Source organism: Indicator indicator, chromosome Z (assembly GCF_027791375.1).
Source record: "Indicator indicator isolate 239-I01 chromosome Z, UM_Iind_1.1, whole genome shotgun sequence".
Classification (NCBI taxonomy): Eukaryota; Metazoa; Chordata; class Aves; order Piciformes; family Indicatoridae; genus Indicator; species Indicator indicator.
In genome coordinates, this window is record NC_072053.1 from 11,591,676 (window position 1) to 11,612,550 (window position 20,875).

The 20,875-nt window shown below is 45.1% G+C and overlaps 1 protein-coding gene across 1 annotated transcript; it reads left to right on the forward strand.

Moving 5' to 3' along the window:
- Positions 1 to 5,040: 5,040 nt before the first annotated feature.
- HDHD2 (haloacid dehalogenase like hydrolase domain containing 2) lies at positions 5,041 to 19,187 on the forward strand. Its single transcript, XM_054397345.1, has 6 exons — positions 5,041 to 5,141; positions 7,606 to 7,814; positions 10,180 to 10,264; positions 16,272 to 16,488; positions 17,323 to 17,386; positions 18,863 to 19,187. The coding sequence occupies exons 1-6, from the start codon at positions 5,041 to 5,043 to the stop codon at positions 18,964 to 18,966; spliced, it is 780 nt and encodes a 259-aa protein (XP_054253320.1). The 3' UTR covers positions 18,967 to 19,187.
- Positions 19,188 to 20,875: the final 1,688 nt, after the last annotated feature.

The following is a 20,875-nucleotide window of genomic DNA, read 5'->3' on the forward strand; positions in this document are numbered from 1 at the left end:
TCATCTAGTTCCATTCCCTGCCATGCTTACCTGGGCACAAACTCCATGGACAAATGCCTTAAGACAATGACAATGACCATAATATTTTACAGATCAGCATGAGGGCTAAGACTTTCCAGCATAGAATAATTTGTTCTAGTAAGGGTGCAAATAGAAGATGCTTTCACAGCAGTAGATTGCAGTATGGCAGTACCAGTTGTAGGTGGTTGTGTAGGGAAAATGAAGCTGCAGAGAGTCTTCAGTGAAAATACAAGAATAAAAGATCAGTTCTGCATAATGGTACTGCTAAAGGTTTTGTTTTGAAGGGCATGGGGGCAGGTGAAAGGAAAAGTAAGAAGGCAATGGGTTTGTACATGAATAAATTAATATCAAATCATCTTTAATTATTTTTGATATCTCAATCACAAAACGGTTTGGGCTGGAAGGGACCTTAAAGACCATCTCGTTCCACCCTCCCAGCTATGGCCAGTGACACTTTTCACTAGGTTGCTCAAATACCCATTCAACCTGGCTTTGAACACTTCCAGGGATGTGGCATCCACAGCCTCTCTGGGCAACCTGTGCCAGTGCCTCACCACCCTCATAGGAAAGAGTTGCTTCTTCATCTAATCTAAAACTACCCTCTTTCAGTTTAAAACCATTGCCCTTTTTTCTATCACTATATGCCCTTGTAAAAAGTTCCTCTCCAGCGTTCCTTTAGGCTCTGTTTAGGTACTGAAAGGCCACTATAATGTCTACCAAACATTTCTCTTGCTCAGGCTGAACAACCCCAACTCTCTCAGCCTGTCCTCAGTGCACTTTGAAAGCACATATTGATGGATCATGTTGAGCTGCTGTTAACCAATACTTCCAAGTCCTTCTCCACAGGGCTGCTGTTAATCCATCTCTTTCTCAGACTGTATTTCTGGGGTTGCCCAGACCCAGGTGCAGGACCTTGCACTTGGCCATGCTGAACTTCATGGGGTTTGCAGGGGCTCATTTCTCAAGCTTGTCCAGGTCCCTCTGGATGGTATCCCATCCCTCCAGCACATTGACCTATTGCATCAAATGTGTGCATTTGTTATGCTGGCTCTGTGAGCACAGCCTGGGCTGTGCTGTTTGCAAAACCTGTGGATTTATTGCTCTGTTTGCAGTGATAGGTCCCAGGGCATGATTCACTTATCATAGTCATGGAGTAGGTCGGGTTGGAAGGAACCTTTAAAGGTCATCTAATCCAACCCCTCCCTGCCTTGAGCAGAGACATCTAAGTAGATCAGGTTGCTCAGAGTGTAAAGTTTGCTCTCTAAAAGCTCCACCTTTCATTCTTTAACTGTTGTCACCTTCTAGCCTCAGCATGAGGGAAGTGCTCAGAAAGAGGATGCTTGACAAGCTGAAACACTACACGGCTTAGGTTGACATATGAATGTACATTATGTATATAACCCTATAGACCTTGGATTTTTGGTGTATTGTCACAATGTAGAACTACAAAAGCATACCATCTGTAATTCATTGAAGTGCCCTCACGTCTTGTGTAATCCTAGCTGCAACAGTTTACAACGCAACTGCATCTGCCCACGGTCTCTGTATGCACCATCTCTTGCAGACGACCATGGCACACTATACTGCCATTGCACCTAAAGCGCGGTCTCGAGAGACTGGGGCTTCTCCTGTCCCAGATGAATTGTCCTTAAAATTCTCTTTCCAATAAGCAGCAGTAGGAAGTTTATCTTCTAAATGACCATGAACAATATTCGCGGGGTGCGGGGATACGCACGAGAGTCGCATGCCCCAGACCCATCGGGGCCGTCCGTGGCTCTTCTCGGATCTTTCCCGCTCCTGAGCGCGCAGCTGCAGACCGCGGGGCCGGCCACAAAGCACTGCAGCCGCCTACCCCTCCCCATCCAGACGCTGCGCGGACCCCCGCCCTCGGCGCCACTGAGGCCCCTGCGGGCTGCCCGCCGCTCTGCCTGACGCCGGCTGCCGAAGACCAGCCGGAGACAGCGGTGTTTGAGGGCTGAGCGTCGCCGGGGTTCCATGGCTATGGCTGCCATCCCGGCAGCAGGCGGACTCCGGCGCTCAGTCGGACAGGCCCGTCACCATCAGGGCCCCGTGGGGCGGGACGGTGGCGGGCAGGCCGCAGGGGCTGTAGTGTTACTGCTGGAGCCAGGTTAGTCTGGGCGAAGGCGTGCCGCTCTCCCTTCTCGTCCGAATGAGCTCGCCCGCATTCTTCGGGCGCGAACGGGAGTGCGGAACCACCCGCATCACGGGAAAGCGGACCGCGCCGCTCGGTGGCTCCCCTGGCACGGGATGGACCAGCCCACCTGCTCGTTGTAAACCGGCGGGAAAAGGCGGTGCCACCTCCTTGACGGGGAAGGGTAGTTGTGTCCTTATGCCCTTACCAGCATGGCGAGGGGAGAGGAAGACACTTGTTCTGTTTGGGGGGCAGGGGATCGGCCGCGGGGCTTTGGAGGGAGCGACTTCCAGGCCCGGCTCCTCACGGGGTTATGACCGGTCCACAGGGGAGGCCATGTGGGCTCTTTGTGGGGCTGGATGGGTAGCTGCAGCCCTACTTCCCTCAGCCTTGAGGCTGGGCCACTCAACTGCCTTGTCCTGTTGCTCTCCAGTGGTTTCAGGGGTTCCAGCTTCTCTGTCGAGCTTGTGATGTTATCTGAGGGAAGGGCCTGGCCTTCACTGGTGGTACTGCAGAGGCCCAGTGTGGTGGTCTAGTGGTGAGGTCAGGGGGCAAAATGGAGCAGGAGCTGGGGGAGGCTTGCATGAACGTAGTGAGGCATCTCTGCTGTGGAGAGCAGCCCCTCTGCGACTCTAATGTACGCCGTTACAAACTCTACTACAAAGGGACAAAGCCTCTTTTCGTAGACTGGGGACGTCTTGTTGCCTTCTGATAGGGCCTGTCAGTTCTTTAGACTGACAAAGACCAGGTGGTCCTCATGTCTTGAGCAGCCTGAATTACCATATGCTTCATCCAATTGCTGTAGCCATAATGCCAGCACAGAGGTGAGGTTTCTCTGATGTGTTGGACTGTGAGCATGAACGCTGAGTTGCTAGAGTGTTTTACGTCTTTCTTGCAAGGCTGTGAACTTTATACTTAAAATGCTGGAAACTGGCTTTGCAAATAACTTCAATAATGCCTGGATAAATGCAATGAAAAGGGGAACAAACAGAGATCTTGGGTAAAAGAGGAATAACAACAAACCCGAAAATCCTATTTCTGTTAAATTTAGGTATTCTAGCCTCATTCTCAGCTGTGCTATCCATTCAGGCATGGTGCAGTTACTCTGCAGTTGTGTGCCTTTGACTAGAGAATTTATATAGTAGCACCTTTTGCACTAGTCTTAATATATCTCAGCAGTCAAAATTCCCTGTGCCAGAGTTTTAAGTGGCTGAGGGAAGAGCGTTTGTTTGGTTTTTTTTTCATGGAGGGAATGCAGTCATCGAAATTCCATTCTGTTCAGACACATTGTTTGCACTAAGAATTTTACTCAGAGAAGATGTCTTAGAAACCTCATGCCCTCTTTTCACATGCAGTGGGTGAAGCTTCCTTTGAAGCTCTGTGATAGACATTTAACCTTGGCCTGTGTAGCAACAGATACACCCTAAAGTAAGCATTTTCTTTTCTTGTTGCGAGGAATCAGCAGGAATAGTTAAAGTGAAAGCTCAGAGTTCTCTCTGGGTGTGTATTGTACCTGAGACATCAAGTTCATGTGGTCTTTATCATTGAAGACAGTCTGAAAAGATGAAGCTGTCTAGATAGAAAATAAAAATTGTTAAGACAGTTCCTAATCCTGGTGTTGACTAGTTTAGACTAGAGATAAGGAACAATTTTTTTACAATGAGGGTGGTGAAATGCTGGCACAGGTTGCCCAGAGAGGTGTTAAATGCCTCATCCCTGGCAACACTCCAAATGGGGCTGGACATGGCTCTGAGCAACCTGATCTAGTGGAAGATGTCTCACTGCAAGGGAGTTTGACTAGGTGATGTTTAAAGGCCCCTTACAAAGAAAAGCATTCTATGCTTCTACTCTGCATGTTTTTTTAAAACTATGTGTTACAGATTCTGTCTCTAACCACGACAGCTCAACATAAAACAACTGTGATGACTTGCCGATGATGACAGATCAGGTAGTCATTACTGTCTAACAAACAGGAGAAAAGCTTTTGTATTCTGCATTTTTGAAGAAACAGCAAACTTGATTGTGGAGCAAAATACAGCACTTGCAACACACATAATGATCTGAAGAAAGGCTTCTAGCCAGATGACTTTCATGATAACCTCACTGTGTTCTTCCCCAGTGCCTTTACCGTTTGAATGCTGACTTCTGTTCTGGGCTGTCTCCTGTACCTGTTTGTGCGTCATAGAAATTTGTTGTTCACTCCTGCTTTGCAAGAGGAGTGCAGTAACCCTTTGAGGTGCTGCATATCTTTGAGCCTTGAGAGCTTCTGGGCAAAATTCGTGCTGGTACACTGGCAAACAACCACAGAGTAACCTAAGAGTTAGGGCAGCTGAATCGTGTTGTGGGCTGGATCACCATAGATCTCGCTTAAAAAAATAAAACTAACAATATGCACTTCTGCAGAGTGTTTTGAGCTTTATAGTCAGAGCACTGTGTCATTGCTTAGTACTATTATGTTTATTTTTACTCCAACAGCGCCATTGGTGTCGATGGAACTTGCCAAAATGTGCTTGCTGAGGCCTTGAACCAGCAATACCAGACCTAATGATCCTCTTCCCAACAGTCTTAGTTGTTTAGAGAATTTTTTGACGTGCACAAATAAAGGCACTTAAAGAACAAATAGCACCTGATTTCCATATATAGAGTCTTTGGGAAAACACCACCCCATCAATTATGTATTTTTTTAAAACACTGCCTTTTATTTCTCTGTCTAAAGGGGCCCATTTAATACTGCGAGTAATGTTCTGAGTAATACTGGGCTTGGCACAAATGAGGCGCTTAACTGAGTTCCTTATTTTTATTATCCATTGTCTGCTAACCACTTTTCTGTTGTTTCATTTATTTGCCTTTTCCCTAGGGAAGGAAGGATGGCAGCTTGGCGTGTGCTGAAAGCTGTCTTGGTGGATCTCAACGGCACACTTCACATTGAAGACTCGGCTGTGCCAGGCGCGCAGGAAGCTCTTAAAAGGCAAGCTACCTTTTTTGATTTCCTCTGATAAGTTCTGTCAGCACAAAGGTGCTTCTTGAAATGGACCTGAAGTTTCTATCTTTTTATGCTGTTGTAGATAGGCAAATATGTGACCAAATTCTGCTGTTATTCACATCTGTGTTGACACCAAGAGAAATCAGCAAAAGGTCTAGATACTGAAAAGTTGCCCTGTGTCACCTGAGGCTCCACATCTTTCTGAAGTTGCTCTCTAGGTATTTTATTTTTTTATTCAGAATTTTTCAGCAGCCTTAACTGAAGTGGAAGTTAAAGTTAACCTGAATTACCCAACATACACTGAAGTCACTTCAGCTGAGCTGTTCCTCAGTGCTTCTGTTCCTACAGGAACCTAATTGTATGTCTGACCCCTTCGTCTGTGGTGGGCTGAGGCAGAATAACAGAATAGCTTGGTGCAGTGTGCAAGGCGTTCTTTGCAGAGTTCTCATGTAATTTGTCATTAGGAAGGAGGTCTTTACTATTAGGGTGGTGGAATGCTGGAACAGGTTGAAGGCCACATCCCTGGAGACATTCAAGATCAGGCTTGGTGGGCCTCTGAGCAAAGTGATCTAGTTGGGGATGTCCCTGCTTACTGCAGGGGGTTTTGACTAGGAGATCCTTTAAAGGTACTTTTCAACCCAATGCATTCTGTGATTTTATAATTTTGTCTTTCAGCCAAAGCTTTGCTCTGTTATTTTAAAAGTTTCTCTCTAGGTAAACAAACACAGCTACATTTTTAGTATGGGAAACATTTGATAATACAGCCCACGTGTTGTGGAAATTTCAACATCTTAATGAACAGGACAGTTTCTTTTCTGATGAAAAGTTGCCCAGGTGAGGTGTAGCAAATGAATGGCAAAACAGGATACAGACCTCCAGGATATTTGTAATGTGTTATGACACTGTTTTCCTAGGAGGAACAGAGCTGAGTTAAGAATGAGACATTTTTACTGGAGTTTTATTGGCTGTTTAGATTTTCACAAAGCTAGACTGTTGCTCAGAGGAAAAGTTCACAGGGGGATTAGGAAACTCTGCATTTCTTTTCAAAAATAATTGTGTGGAAATAATTATTTCCTGAAGGTGTAAAATTGCAGCCAAGTAAAAACTTCTAAAGCATTGGGTACTCTTCCGTTACTCCTTCATTGGGCCTTGTCTGCCTGGTCTTTCATGCTGCAGGGAGAACTTGTTCCAGATGAGGGTCATCATTCTCCAAAATCTGTGTGTATATATAAAAGTAGTGATATTGTCAAGAAGAGCTCAGTATGTCCTGCCTCCTGCTCATTTCCAAGCCCCTCAGGCAGTAGACTGGGTAGAAGAAATGGCTTCTGCAGAATCAGAAGGCAAACTGCTTTATGCAGTCATTGATTCTTCTGTGTTTTCTGCTTAGTTCCTGCTGGGCTGTGCTCATGCAGGCCCTGTCTGGGCTTTGAGAAGGGAAGAGAAGGGATGAGATGCAGAGAGTCTGGTGCTATTTATTAGCTTCGGTTTGTTGTCAGGTATAGAGAGCAGGTGTTATCCTTTCACTGCAAAGAACAGCAGGTCTTTTTGCTTAAAAGTTTGAAAAAATATTTTCTCATGCTTTTTTTTCTGCTAATCCGCATCATTGTCCTTCCTAAAGAGAAACCAAAGTGATTGGCATGCAGTTTGCAGTGTATCTTTCTGAGCAGCAGACCAGACAGGAAAACTAAGTGTCAGGTGCAAGCAAGTCTCTACCACTGACCAACTTTATTCTGATCTTATTCTTGCAGTCATGATGCAAGTGTTTGTTTCTATAGCAACAAACGTGAAGTGATGGTGGGGGAATAATTAAAGGGAGCACTGTTGAAATTGTCACTTAAAATTGTCTGATTGTATGGGAGTGTGTACTGTCAGTGTAGGGCAGTAATGTGCTTTTAAGTGATGTTGGTGTTTCTCAGTAAGGGGAGGTACAGCTGCAAAAGCTGGTATAAAATCTCCACACATATAACACTGCCCTGTGGAGCATTCAGCTGCTGTGAAATTCGTCTGGCATGTGGAGTTCAATATATTAATTTAGCATCCAGGTTCTTCATTTATTTTGGTCCAGGATGCAGTTGATCCAGAAAACAGGGCTGATTTATTTATTATGTAGTCTGAACTCAAAGGCTTTTCAAACTCACAACTGTTGATCATTGATGAGTTTGTTATTATGGCAAAGGTGGAGTTTGGATTCACCTTTTTTGCTCCTGGCTTTTTCTCCAAGCAGGAGAGACTTGATCTTGTTCTGGTAACTGTATTTCTTGCCATCTATTTCACATTGCCCTCCAGTTCCACATAATTAAACAACTTTGTGGTTCTTGCATGGCATCAGTCCTCTGTCATGTATAGTCTTTTTGTCTGCAGCCTCTGGAGGAACAGTCCTTGTTCAGTCCCAATCTGACGTAAATAGGAAGGTGTTGTGACCAGTTTGCCTTTGCTCTTCATCCTTCAGGCTGCGTGGTGCTCCAGTTACCATTCGGTTTGTGACCAACACAACGAAGGAGTGCAAGAGAGACCTGCTGGAGAGGCTGACAAAGCTGGGATTTGACATTGCAGAAAGTGAGATCTTCACATCTCTGACAGCAGCCAGAAATCTCCTGGAGCAAAAGCAAGTGCGGCCTCTCCTCCTGGTGGATGACAAGGCCCTGTCTGACTTTTCAGGTGAGGTGGTAAGAAAACAGTGTGGGGGGGAAGTTACTGAACAACTTGAGGCAAAAGCGTGCTCTCTCTTTTGTAGAATGACAGACTTAAATATACTGCTAGCCATGATGATGCCTGAAATTTGAAACTATCCAGAATCATATAGGTCCTTTGTTTTAAATTAATGATAAACAGCCTGAAGTCAGACATTCTTGAGGAGTGTTGGAAAATAGTCAGGAATTCAGGTAATTTCCAGTGGAGTTAAAAAAAAAAAGTAATGCTTATCACCAGATCATTGGAGTTTTGTTGCACCACTGCTGATTTGTTTTATAGCAAAGATGTGTTAATTTGTTAGAAATCAGGTTTCCCTCAGCTGTTGCACAGAGGTTTTGCTCATAAAGAGCTGAAAAGCTAGCACATGAGCTCATGCAGAAGGCTTTCTTAACAGATTACTATTAAATATTAAATCTCCTGGTAGCTGTTGTTACTTACCTTGTATTGAACATCTAGGCCTCATTCCATGTACTTCAGTACCATAACTGGTGGCAGAAAATTTATCACACTGATTTTGCTAGATAGACGTCTTTAAAGACCTGCTTTAGTTTCAGATGTTCCCATTTCCTTCCCTCAACAATAAGGGGAATAGAAGATATATTCTACCTTGGCCATATCTGGTGGGTGCCTGAAGCTAGTCCTTGACTTAACCACATTGTTGTCTTAAGCATGGTGAAAATAGCCACTTTTTAACATACTGAGAGTTCAAAACTGAGTTTTTCATCGAAAGTCAAGAAAGCAAAGATGTGGATGGCCTGCCAATGCTCTCTGCCTCTGAACTGACTCTCTGCCCCTGAAATGAAATCCTTATGGATGTGAAACTTAAGTAAGTTCTGATCTTGCTAGGAACTAGGCGGTTCCTGTAAATTTTAGTGCCACAGTCTAGTCAGTAATCTTCAGAAAGGTAAGTGTTGAAGAGAAAAGCCTCCTTGGGCTCTGAGAGCAATGAAACCTGACATCTATTCTACATAACATTGTAGCCAGATAAGTATGCCTCTAGCAATATTCTGTGTGTGTATTCTTGGGAAGGCTTTCTTGGGTCAGAGACAGCAGCTGTTGCACTGAAGGTATTTAAATCAGTTTAATCTCCATCTGTTTGGGATCCTTCTATCAGTTTTACAGTAACTGATGCTTATTTTTGTAAAAAACGGCAGAGATAGCGTATTAGTGGCATTATATGTGTTTCTTGGGTCTGGAGTGGATTGTTTTGGTTTTTTACTGCAAGAGGTTTGCCTATATTCTTTCAGTGCTGCTTTTTTTTTTTTTTAAGTACAAAGGAGAATGCTTTAATTTCCCATTAATGGCTGCTATTGAACTGTTCTTGGCTAATCTCTCTATGAAGTCGGTCATAGATGGATGAATGTAATGCATTCTTGGTTAAAAGACACAAGTGCTTTTGGGAGAGATGTCACAAATCTACGTGACATCTTCCTCAGAGTATACATTTTGCTGTCAGAGCTAATTGAAGGACATGTGGCAGGAGGCGGCCCCCCAGCAGGCTGCAATGACAGCCTCTGGAGACCTTGGAGCTCTCATTGTCCCTGTAAAGGTGTGGAGCATGTGCTGTGTGAAGGCACAACAAAAACCCCAGCAAGTGCAGGATACAGCTAATAACTTAACCTGTGATAAATAAAACCATCTGGTATTTCTGTTTCTCCTGTAGGTGTTGCTCTGTTTCCATTGCTGGTTCTGTGCACAGGTGGCACTGCCATGTAAAAAAATTGTTCTCTGGAAGAAATGCAGGACAAAGGATGTGCAAGCTATTCTTCAGGAGACCAATGCACATTACAAAAAAAGACTTTCCAGAAAAGCCAGTACTGATCTAGTGTAATAACTTCTAGGTTATACTGCAGTTCTGTCTTTACCAGCATAACCAGACTGATACATAGAGCAACAGTCAGGCTTTACACACTGTGTGGAGTTTTCTCTGGCTAGATGGATGGAATTTCCTAGTCTTTCTGCTCTACTGTCCCGCAAAGTGGGTGAATATATATAGAAACAGATTCTTACATAACAGAAAGTAATTCAGTTTAAAAAGTGATTTGTGTAGTCTGCTGCATTCCAGCAGAGGCGCTGAGAGAGTGTCTGCTTGACAATTGCTATTCAGGCTACCCATCTGCATTGTTGTGTTCATTGGGAAGGCTGGCACAATCTGGATCAATCAACACCTTTTCCACAGATGTTTTCCTCACTTCCAAAGGACATAAAACTAGTCTACATGTTGTATCTGTGCCAGAAAATGCTCATTTTTGCTGTAAATTGATTAACTGCACATGCTGACTGGGTACTGCACATTACTGACTGAGTAAAATTCTCTGTTTTGATTTTCCAGGCTTAGCCACTGATGACCCCAATGCAGTGGTGGTAGGACTGGCTCCCGAGCACTTTCACTATGAGATGATGAACAGAGCATTTCGGTAAGTCAGCCTCTTCTCATGGCTTTTTGAGGGGCAGCTGTCTCATGCTGGGCTTGGTACCTCTGCATGTACAAGGAAACCCTTCTCATATGAGAAGAAGGAGGGGGTATCAATATCCAGTCCTGGTTATTAGAGATTTCAGTCTACAAATAAGCTGTAGAAATACAGTCATGGCTGTCACTGAGGTGAAAAAGTTGGCAGTGCTTCCAGACGAGATAACCAGGGATGTTTGTAAATATCTGGGAGATGGTTTCTGCATTCAAACCTCAACCTTGGGAGCTCAAATATTACAGGGAAGGTAATGCAGTATTTAGGGCAGGATATTCCTCATTTATCTAGTGCAGGATTTCTGGCAGTTTCTTCTGAAGCATCTTGTGTTCAGGAGTAGCCAGCTTAGTGGGCTGGGTTGGATAAACTTTGGATCTGATCTGGTCTGTCCTATTTTTAAAGATTGTCTTGTGTGCATTAAGAAGAGTGTGTCCAGCAGATTGAGGGAGGTTCTTCTTTCCCTCTACTCTGCCCTAGTGAGACCTCACCTGGAATATTGCATCCAGTTCTGGGCTCTCCAGTTCAAGAGGAACAAGGACCTACTTGGGAGAGTCCAATGGAGGGCTACAAGGATGATTAAGGGACTGGAGCACTGCCTCATGAGGAAAGGCTGAGGCTTTTTAGTCTGGAGAGGAGAAGACTGAGAGGGGATCTAATAAATGTTTATAAATATATGAGGGCTGCATGTCAGGAAGGAAGGGACAGCCTCTTCTCATTTGTGCCCTGTGATAGGACAAGGGGCAATGGATGTAAACTACAGCACAGGAAGTTCCACCTCAACATGAGGAGGAGCTCCTTTACTATAAGGGTCACAGAGCACTAGAACAGGCTCCCCAGAGAGGTAGTGGAGTCTCCTTCTCTGGGGACTTTCAAGATGTGTCTGGCTGTGTTCCTGCATGCCCTGAGATATATTATATGGTCCTGCTCTGGCAGGGAGCTTGGACTCAAAGATCTCCAGAGAGGATCTTCCAATCCCTAACATCCTGTGATCCTGTGTGTTGATTAAAGGACAAATGTGGTAAATTTTTTCTGTGACAGTACATGAGTGAGAATGCAGTAGTGTGTGAAAAGGTGCATAGCCTAGCTCAGCACCGTGCTCTTGCTTTTAACTTGAAAAAAACCTTCATCTTCAAAGACTGGAACATGAGCCTGTTGCTGAATTCAGCCCCTGTAATGTAACTTTTGTCTGTTATGAAACGTGCAAAGAAAGGTTATCCAAGGAAGCCCCTTACCCTGCACCCCAACAGAGCCTGCCCAGTGTCCATTTCATCCTGCTGGGAGGTCTCTGAGCCTTCTGTCCTTCAGCAGTGGTTTAGGCCAAGCTGTTCAGCATGGCCTTCTAATGGAGAAAGTGCACCCAGCTGTGTGAGTGCTGACCCCTGTGGGCAGCTGGTCACCCGCTTCAGTGCTGTCTCAGCACTGAGGAGAGGGTGTGGTAATGCTCTATATAACTCCCTGCTCTGCTGTCCTATGAGACATGTGATGAGTCCATTCCACTCTTTGCCCAGGGGGTGATGGCTAACACGCCCTTTTTCACTGTGGAGTTTGAAAAAAACTTGGTCTCAGCACCTTAATCTGTAATTAGGACCACTAAATCTAAAGAGGGAGTATTAATTACTAATAACCAGTAGCTTACAGAGGTTCCTTGGAGAAGGAATGGGCTCTGTCAGATCTTGAACATCTTGCTGACTTGTTCTAGGGTTTTTCCTCAGTCCCCTACTGAGTGTAGACTGTTCTACTGGTATCAGTTTTGTTTGGCCTAATGGAAATAATAACTACTGGCCACGTTCTCTTTTTCTTGAGCCTTATCCTATGTCCATATTCCTTGTCCTTTACTGCTCAGCTAATGAAGTCACTTCAGATTTGCACTGCTCTTACCAAAACTTAAAAGGTGAAACTGATCAAATGCAGATATCTACAGTGGCAGTGCCTATGTCCAAGAGGGTGACCTGGGCTCCTGAGGGAGGAGGTGCTTGGAAGATGTCATTTATTTTTCATGGTGCTTAAAACAGAGCAGTTGAACTGTGTCCCAGCAGTGCTTTTTCCTCTCCACTGACTGTGAAGAGTCCAGGATGACTAATTACCTGGTAGGCAACTGCTCTGTTCTCAGCTTTGGGTTAGGTAAATCTAACCCATTGTGAGTCCCAAAATGAGACAGACAGAGTAAGGCCATTCTCTAGGCACCATTTAAAATGACTGAGATTTTGATGCCACATTGAAAAGAATTCTCTCAGGTGAGGTCTTTCCTGCAAACCACTGAATATAAGTGCTTGTGGTGCTGATGTCAAATTAAGTTTTTCTCTATCCTAGAGGCAACCTCACATTATGAACATGTCTGGCAGCTCACAGAGACACATGCCAGCTCTCTTCTTGTTGAGCTTGCTTTGGAATACATTGATTCATTACAAGGGTGATAAGTGAAATGAAATATTATCATTTATGTACAGCTCAGAGTACCCAGACTGTTCCGCAAGCATGTAGGAAGTAGCAGATGTCCTTCAAGGAGTGCAGAGCTTACCTAAGCCAGTGTCGTGGTAGGGCCATGACATGGCCCAGTACAAACCCAGACAGGCCTTAAGATGTCTAGACAAGGTCCCTTTCTGTCCCCTCCTTCCTGCAGAAAAACAGGGCAATGTGGGAAAAAGAAAAAAGGGGACAGGACTCCTGCCTGTCTGGTAGACAAGATGTTTATCTGGGGTGAGAGCAGTAAGCTGAGCACTGCTCACCCAGATACAAGGTCCTTGTTTCTGCCTTTTATGGCTATAGCCAGTCACCCTTGCCTTGCCTTGCCTCAAATCTTGCTTCAAGCCTACTTGGACCCATCTCGTAGAGGCTGCCTCGAGTTGCCTTGCCTCGAGTGCCTGGTCCAGAGCCTGAGATAAAGCCACAAGCTATACACGTGCAAGCTGGCAAAGCCACAAGCCTAGAGGCTGGATCCACCTAGTCTGCTTCCCCTTGCCACCAGAATCGTGCCGTGCCTCACTTTGCCCAACGCAGAGAGCATTGTTAACTGCCTGCCATCCGCTGAAGCCAGATCACAGAATCGCAGAATCAATAAGGTTGGAAAAGACCTCAAGGATCATCGAGTCCAACCTGTCACCCAAGACCTCATGACCACTAAGCCATGTCACCAAGTGCCACATCCAATCCCCTCTTGAACACCTCCACCACCTCCCTGGGCAGCCCATTCCAAAGTCTAACAACTCTCTCCATGAAGAACTTCCTCCTCACCTCCAGCCTAAACCTCCCCTGGCACAGCTTGAGACTGTGTCCTCTTGTTCTGGCACTGGTTGCCTGGGAGAAGAGACCAAACCCCTCCTGGCTACAATCTCCCTTCAGGTAGTTGTAGACAGCAATGAGGTCACCCCTGAGCCTTCTCTTCTCCAGGCTAAACAGTCCCAGCTCTTTCATCCTCTCCTCTCAGGTTTGTGTTCAAGGCCTCTCCCCAGCCTCGTTGCCCTTCTCTGGACACGTTCAGGTATCTCAATGTCCTTCTTAAATTGAGGAGCCCAGAACTGGACACAGTACTCAAGGTGTGGCCTAACCAGTGCTGAGTACAGGGGCACAATGACTTCCCTGCTCCTGCTGGCCACACTATTTCTGATGCAGGCCAGGATGCCATTGGCTCTCTTGGCCACCTGGGCACACTGCTGGCTCATGTTCAGGCGGCTGTCAATCAGTACCCCCAGGTCCCTCTCTGCCTGGCTGCTCTCCAGCCACTCTGACCCCAGCCTGTAGCTCTGCATGGGGTTCTTGTGGCCAAAGTGCAGCACCCGGCACTTGGACTTGTTGAATGCCATCCTGTTGGACTCTGCCCATCTGTCCAGCCTGTCAAGCCAGTCCATCGAGGACCACAAGGTAAACTCTCACACAGCAGCACCAGCAGCATCCCCATGTGGGTAAAACTAGCTGTGAGTAATTAATTCATTGCCCTTTGGGTCTGAAGGATCTTACCGAGCCTCTCCCCTGCTGTAATCGAGTGCTATCTGCTCTTGGGGACCTTCTCTTTCCAAATTATTGCCTTCTAGTTTGCATTAAAATTGTTTGTATGTCTGACCTAAGGCTGCATATTCCCACTGTAAATATATATTCCAACTGTACAACGATCCTATTCAATGAGTTTTGGCAATTTTAAAGGGTTACTATTTTTATTAATACCCATTTGCCATATCGTTTATTACTGTTGTGAGGGTAATAAATATTCCCCCCTCAACCACAACAGCCAGCTTCTGAGTAGACACAGCAGAGCTCCTGAAAGGCAGCAGAGGGGTAAAGCAAAAGCTTGTTTTCTTAAAGTCAGGCAGGGTTGAGGACAAAAGAAGTCCTCCTTTCTGTCCTCAAGATAGCAGCCCATGTTTCCTTTCTATTCCCCAGCTCTTTTTTTTTGTACCTGTTGTGACAGTGACTAGAGTTGCCTGCAGTAGCTGAAGAAGGTGCTGTGAAATGAAATAGGAAGTGTTTGGCAGTCACTACCTCATGTTTTATATATACTGTCTGGAGGGCTTTTGTTGCACTGGGGCTGAGGAGGTAGAGAACTTCAATGACAGCACTGTGCTTGGTAGTACCTGGAGGACTCCTCTAGCACTTCTGTCCTGTTGCTGCAGGACAGGTAGCTGCTGTTTCTGCTGTAAGGGAGAACTACCAGGCAGGTAACAGGAGTGGAAGCATCAAAGATGAGGTCCAGATTCTGTGAAAACAAGCCCTCTTGTACTCCCAGTTATTACTTTGCTGTCACTGGTCCACTCTTCAGGCACCATGAGTGCTAATCAGACGTGCTCCCTGCCACGAGAGTTAGACAAGCGCCCTCAAGCAGACATGAAGTGAATTGGCAGAGGCAGCAGGGTAATGAGGCTAAGGAGGTGCTGGTTGAGGTTGGTGAAGCAACAAGCAGCAGTTTCTTCATTACTTTTTCCCTTACATTTTTCTACTTCAGACAATCCTGTGTTCTGTGCAGGTTTTCAGCAGGTAAGTCAGCTGGCAGGTCCAGAGATGCTGTCTGTGGAACCCCGAGAAGGGTGGATGCTGCTGTATCAGGGCAGAAACTGGCCCGTGGAAGGTGGAAGGATTTCAGCTGTGGGCAGGGAGCAGTTCCCTGTTCATTACTGCACTTATTTCTTCAGGCCCCCTGGTGCTGTGCTCAGCCAAGACTCACCACTAACACTGCCATATGGTGCATTCTGACCCTCTTATTCTGCTCAGAAGTTTTAGGAATCTGCTTTCAACTGTCTTCTACTTGAAATTCTTGATTCCCGCTAGCAAGGAGCCCAAATTCAGTTTTGTTTCTAAAAGGCTCAGTAATAGTGCTAGTAACTGGAGAATTCCATGGGACATAAATGCATCTAATCTCTGCTTTTTTAATGCAAATTCTTACAGTAATTCCTCCAATGTTAAAATACGAAGTGAAGGTAAAATGATTTGGCCCACTTGAACACCCCTCTCTTCTGGGAACACATTGCTGTTTGGCTGTCACAGGTGATACCAATATCCCAATTGCTGCTGGGCTGTAGATTTCCTGACAGCAGCATCCTGAAAGCATTGAAGGGTTTTTAGTCCAGGGGAGGAGATTAAGGCTGTTGTCATCAAACTTATACCTGCAGCCACTGCCTGTGGGTAATATATTCTGAAATATGTCATAGGGCTTCTGCTGTTAGGATGTTTGCCTTAGTGAAAGGCTGCTGAGAGTAATGGGCCTGAGAGACATAGAGAGGATTTTAAAATAGTTACCTGTTAAAATAATCAAGATAAATTCTTTATTTGAGGGAGGTAGGTTTTCAGCTGTTGCTGGGGAAAATAAAGGAAGAAAGTTTAACTCACCAAATGAATGCTAGCTTGCATTATGATTTCATGCTTCATGAAGGTCAGTGACAGTGACTTAAGTAACAGCCAGGTGAGTCCTTCAGCTGTAAATATAATTTCTGTTATATTAATTTTTGTGCTTTCTTCTTCATTCATTCTTTAGGTTGATTTTGAATGGTGCTCCTCTTATAGCTATACATAAAGCCAGATACTTCAAGAAAAAAGATGGCATGGCTCTGGGACCTGGACCTTTTGTAACTGGGCTGGAATATGCAACAGACACCAAAGCAACAGTGGTGGGGAAGCCAGAGAAAACCTTCTTCCTGGAAGCTCTGCGGGGGATTGACTGTGCCCCAGAGGAAGCCGTCATGATTGGTGATGTATGTGGGAACCACATACCCTATCACCTGCCTGTTAACCTAGGGCTCACTTCCACTGCCTGTTGTGCCTCTCAGACACCATGAACTGATCTTTATAAAGCACTGGGGTTAAGTGAGGACTGAAAATTGAACCCTCAAAACTTTCAGGGTTTGCTGTGTAGTCTGTGAGGTTGCTACTCTTACTTCAGCTGATGTTTGATCAGGCAGAAATCATGTAGTAAATCATTTCTGTGACAGTTTGTACAGTAGGTAGCTAAAAGATTTGACTTAGTGTAGCTGCTTTTAAGTGGCTGGTTAGTGATATGCAAAGCAGAGAATCATAGAATCCCAGCATTGTTTAGGCTGGAAGAGACTTTTACAGAAAAGTTCAACTGTTAACCTAGCACTGCCAAGTCACCATCAAATCATGTCACTAAGTGCCACATCTACACATCTTTTAACAACCTCCAGGGATGGTGACTCTACCACTTCCCTGGGCACACTGGTTCAGGGCTTGACAGTCATTACCAGGAAGATGTTTTTCTGAATGTCCAACCTAAACCTCCCCTGGCATAACTGGCCCTGGCCATAACTCCCCTGGCCATTTCCTCTAGCCCTATTACTTGTTACTTGGGAGAAGAGAGGGTTGTAGAGAGCAGTAAGATTTCCTCTCGGCCTCCTTCTCTCTGGGGTAACTAATCCTTCTTCCTTCAGCCACTCCTCACAGGACTTGTGCTCTAGAGCCTTCACCAACTTCCTTTGGACACACTTGAGCATCTTAATGTTTTGAGTGTCATGAAACTGAACAAATTTGAGCTGTGGCCACTAACCAGCTGATCTCCTGTTCTGTCCCAGGACTGCCGGGATGATGTTGGTGGTGCCCAGAATGCAGGCATGCGTGGGATTTTGGTGAGGACTGGTAAGTACATGATGGAGTCATCATTCTGGAAGACAGTAGTGTGTTTGGTCATCAGGCCCTGTGTCCTGGCACCTTCTGTGCCCACAGTAAAGGTCTGTGCTGTGCCCTGTGTTTAACCTTGGTGCCATTCCTGTGGTTTGTTACACCAGGTACATCACCTTCTGCATTTTGGGGTGAATTGTGTCCAGTTCTGGGCTCTGCAGTTCTAGAGAGACAGTGGAGGGCTACAACAGTGATGAGGGAACTGGAGCATGTCTCTGGTGAGGAAAGGCTGAGACATCTTGGGGCTCTTCAGCTGGGAGAAGGCTGAGAGGGGATCTTACCAATGTTTATCAATATCTAAAGGGCAGATGTCAAGAGGATGCCAGGCTTTTTGCAGTAGTGCCAGTGATAGGACAAAGGGCAGTAGGCACAGGCTGGAACTGAAGAAGTTCATCTGAACATGAGGAAAAACACTCTTTGGGTGTGACAGAGCACTGGAACAGGCTGTCCAGAGAGGCTGTGGAATCTCCTCTGGAGACTTTCAGAACCTGCCTGGACATGGTCCTGAGCAACCTCCTCTGGGTGACTCTGCTCTAGCAGTGGTGTTGGACTAGATGATCTCCAGAGATCCATTCCAACCCCCACATTCTGTGATTCTGTGAATTCAGTGGATAGGTTTTCTCAGCTGCAGTAGGGCAGCCTGTCAAGCAGGTGATTGAGTCAGGAAAGGTCACAGTATTTAATGCTTCAACAGGTCTAGAGCAGGATGATACAAAATAATAGATGGGGCAGCTGATCTCATAGGTGTGAAATTTTTGTTCTGAAGAGTAAAGTCTCAAGCACTAACTGTTACTGTGATATTTTAGATGGCCCAAATCAGTTGTGGCAATGTAACCTCTGACCATTCCAGAACTCCAATGTATTCCTTATGATTACACTGGCAATTACAAAGTCATTTTGCTTCAGACAAAGTTGGAACCATAAGGGACTGGCAGGTGTTATCAGTGTCATTGACAGTACCATGATACTGTAGACTGGGTAAGGTCTTTCTGATGTGGCAGCTATTCATGCTACACAGTCAATTATATTGAAAATGAAAGCAAGCAATCCTGCTTTTCCTCTTAAAATCCATAAGGGAAGCCAACAGCCCAAGAATTTCAAGAACCTACAGTACAGTTAGCTGAGTAGTCAGTGGCAGAGCAGTGCCAGTACAGCAGAGTGAAACCAGTGCAGAAGTAACTAATTCTGAGCCAGAGCTGCCCCTGGAGGAACCTTCAGTAAGGCTCAGTGTTTGTTTAGAGAGGGCTTGTGAGATGTTGTTTGGAGAAAACCTCAGATGGACATTTCTTCTTCTGGTTGTAGAGAACCTTAGATGGACATTTCTTCTTCTGCAACTGTTTATTACTGGTCTGAGGAAGCTGTAACTTTCTTGGGCGGGGGGAAGGGATACTGGAAGTAGCTTGGTAATTGCATCAGTTTGTTAACGTGTTACAGGTAAATATCGACCGGCAGATGAAGACAAAATCAATCCATCTCCTTACTTAACCTGTGAGAATTTCCCAGAGGCAGTGGAACATATCCTACAGCATCTGCTCTGAGAAAAGGAGTCATTAGTTTGAAAAGGCATCTGTGTAACAACATTTCCTTTACTCTTGCTTCAAAAATTAAGGACACAGGATCAGCGCATGCATCATTGCATCAGAAGCCTAGCCCTGAGTTGTGAAAGCACAGAAGGACTGTGGATACCCAGCAGGTGATACAGAAAGGCTACAACCAACTCAGCTGCTGAATGACTTAGGGAGCATGGTAGAGAATTCTATTTATTTTCATTTTTCAAGAAATAAGTGGTGAAAGGCCCTGTCTGGGAAGAACCACATTCTTATACTGAATAAGCTAAACTGAAAACACCTACTGGAAATACCCAAGTAAATAAACCTTGAGGACTAGCAGAGCCTTAGTCAGCCTGTACTGATTTCACTCAGTGTGATTCTGCTCTGCTTTAATTTAAAGGTAGAGATTATGCACATGTAGAAGCTACTTCTAAATTAAAATATCACCATTGTTTAATAACTATGGTTGATATCTTTCCTCTCATTAGAACAGATCCTGGTTTTTGTTTTCCAAGTTTTACATAAAACTGTCAGCACTTTACAGATGTTTTAATTAGATGCTGTTATTAAAAAGAATGGTACAGAAACAAAAATCTGTATTAAATGCCTTAGAGGCTGTGAATTTTTGAAATTAGACTTCAGCAGGGTCCTATTAATGCTACAGTTGCAAATTTTCACTATTGTTGGGGTATTTTTTTGTTTCTTAATGTTATGGGAAAAATCCTTCATGAGCCATAGGGACAGATTGCAGTTTTTACACGGTTGGTAGAGCTGTAAAATGAAATTTAATTCTGTAGTATGCAGTGCTTCTCCCGTGTGCCAAACGCCCCGGTACCAACCAACTTTGTAATGATGGCAAATAGCTTTTCTGGTCCATTTGTAAACTGTAATAATCAAAGTCCTTTGCAGCTGTTCTACAGTGCTCCTGAGTGTTAAATTATTAGATTGTAATTATACTTTACTGGAGTATTAACCTTACTGAAAATACAGTTTTGTGCTAATGAGCCATGCTTGCTCATGTTAAGAAAAACCATTGTGATGAGCGAATGGGAAGCTCTCCTCATAGGAAGAGCATTTGCCTGCTGCCTCACTGGGTGGGTGGTTACCTCTACTCAGATCCAATCTCTGTCCAAGACAGAACGTGTGGACAGAGTAGACTGGGCCATAGAAACAGAAGCCAACAATAAACCCTTAGGGAAAAAATGCTGTCTTTAGATACTGTTTGTGTGCCCTCCTAAGATGTAATTGAATAAATTCACACATTTAATGTTCATGTGAACAATTCTGAACCACCATGGGTTTCCCTTTCAGGTATGTTAGGGAGGTCTTTGGCCTATCAGCAGGCCTGGATCTGGGAGGTGGGAGGTGGGAGATCCCCTGGAGAAACTGGCTGCTCATGGTTTGGATGAGTGGACCCTTTGCTGGGTTAAAAACTGCCTGGATGGCTGGGCCCAAAGAGTGGTGGTCAACTCAAATCCACTTGACAGCTACTTACAAGTGGTGTTCTCCAGAGCTCAGTATTGGGACCAGTTCTCTTTAGTATCTTTAGCAATTACCTGGATGAGGGAATTGAGTGCACCCTCGGTAAGTTTGCAGATGATGCTGTGCTGGGAGGGAGTGTTAATCTGCTAGACAGTAGGGATCTGGACAGGCTGGATCAATGGGCTGAGACAATGCTGTGAAATTTAACAAGGCCACGTGCTGGGTCTTGCACTTGGGTCCAAATAACCCCATGCAATGCTATGGGCGTGGGGCAGAGTGGGTGAAAAGTGGCCTGGCAGTAAAGGACCTGGGGCTGCTGGTCAGCAGTGATCTGAACATGAGCCAGCAGGGTGCTCAGGTGGCCAAGAATGCCAATGAAGCTGGTGAAGGGTCTGGAGCAGGAGTCTTCTGAGGA

Coding starts and splice junctions, on each gene's coding strand:
- HDHD2 (XM_054397345.1), top strand. CDS start 5,041: ATGGCAGCTTGGCGTGTGCTGAAAGCTGTCTTGGTGGATCTCAACGGC. Junction 7,815..10,179: donor GGCCCTGTCTGACTTTTCAG/GTGAGGTGGTAA, acceptor TTGATTTTCCAG/GCTTAGCCACTGATGACCCC. Junction 10,265..16,271: donor ATGATGAACAGAGCATTTCG/GTAAGTCAGCCT, acceptor TTCATTCTTTAG/GTTGATTTTGAATGGTGCTC.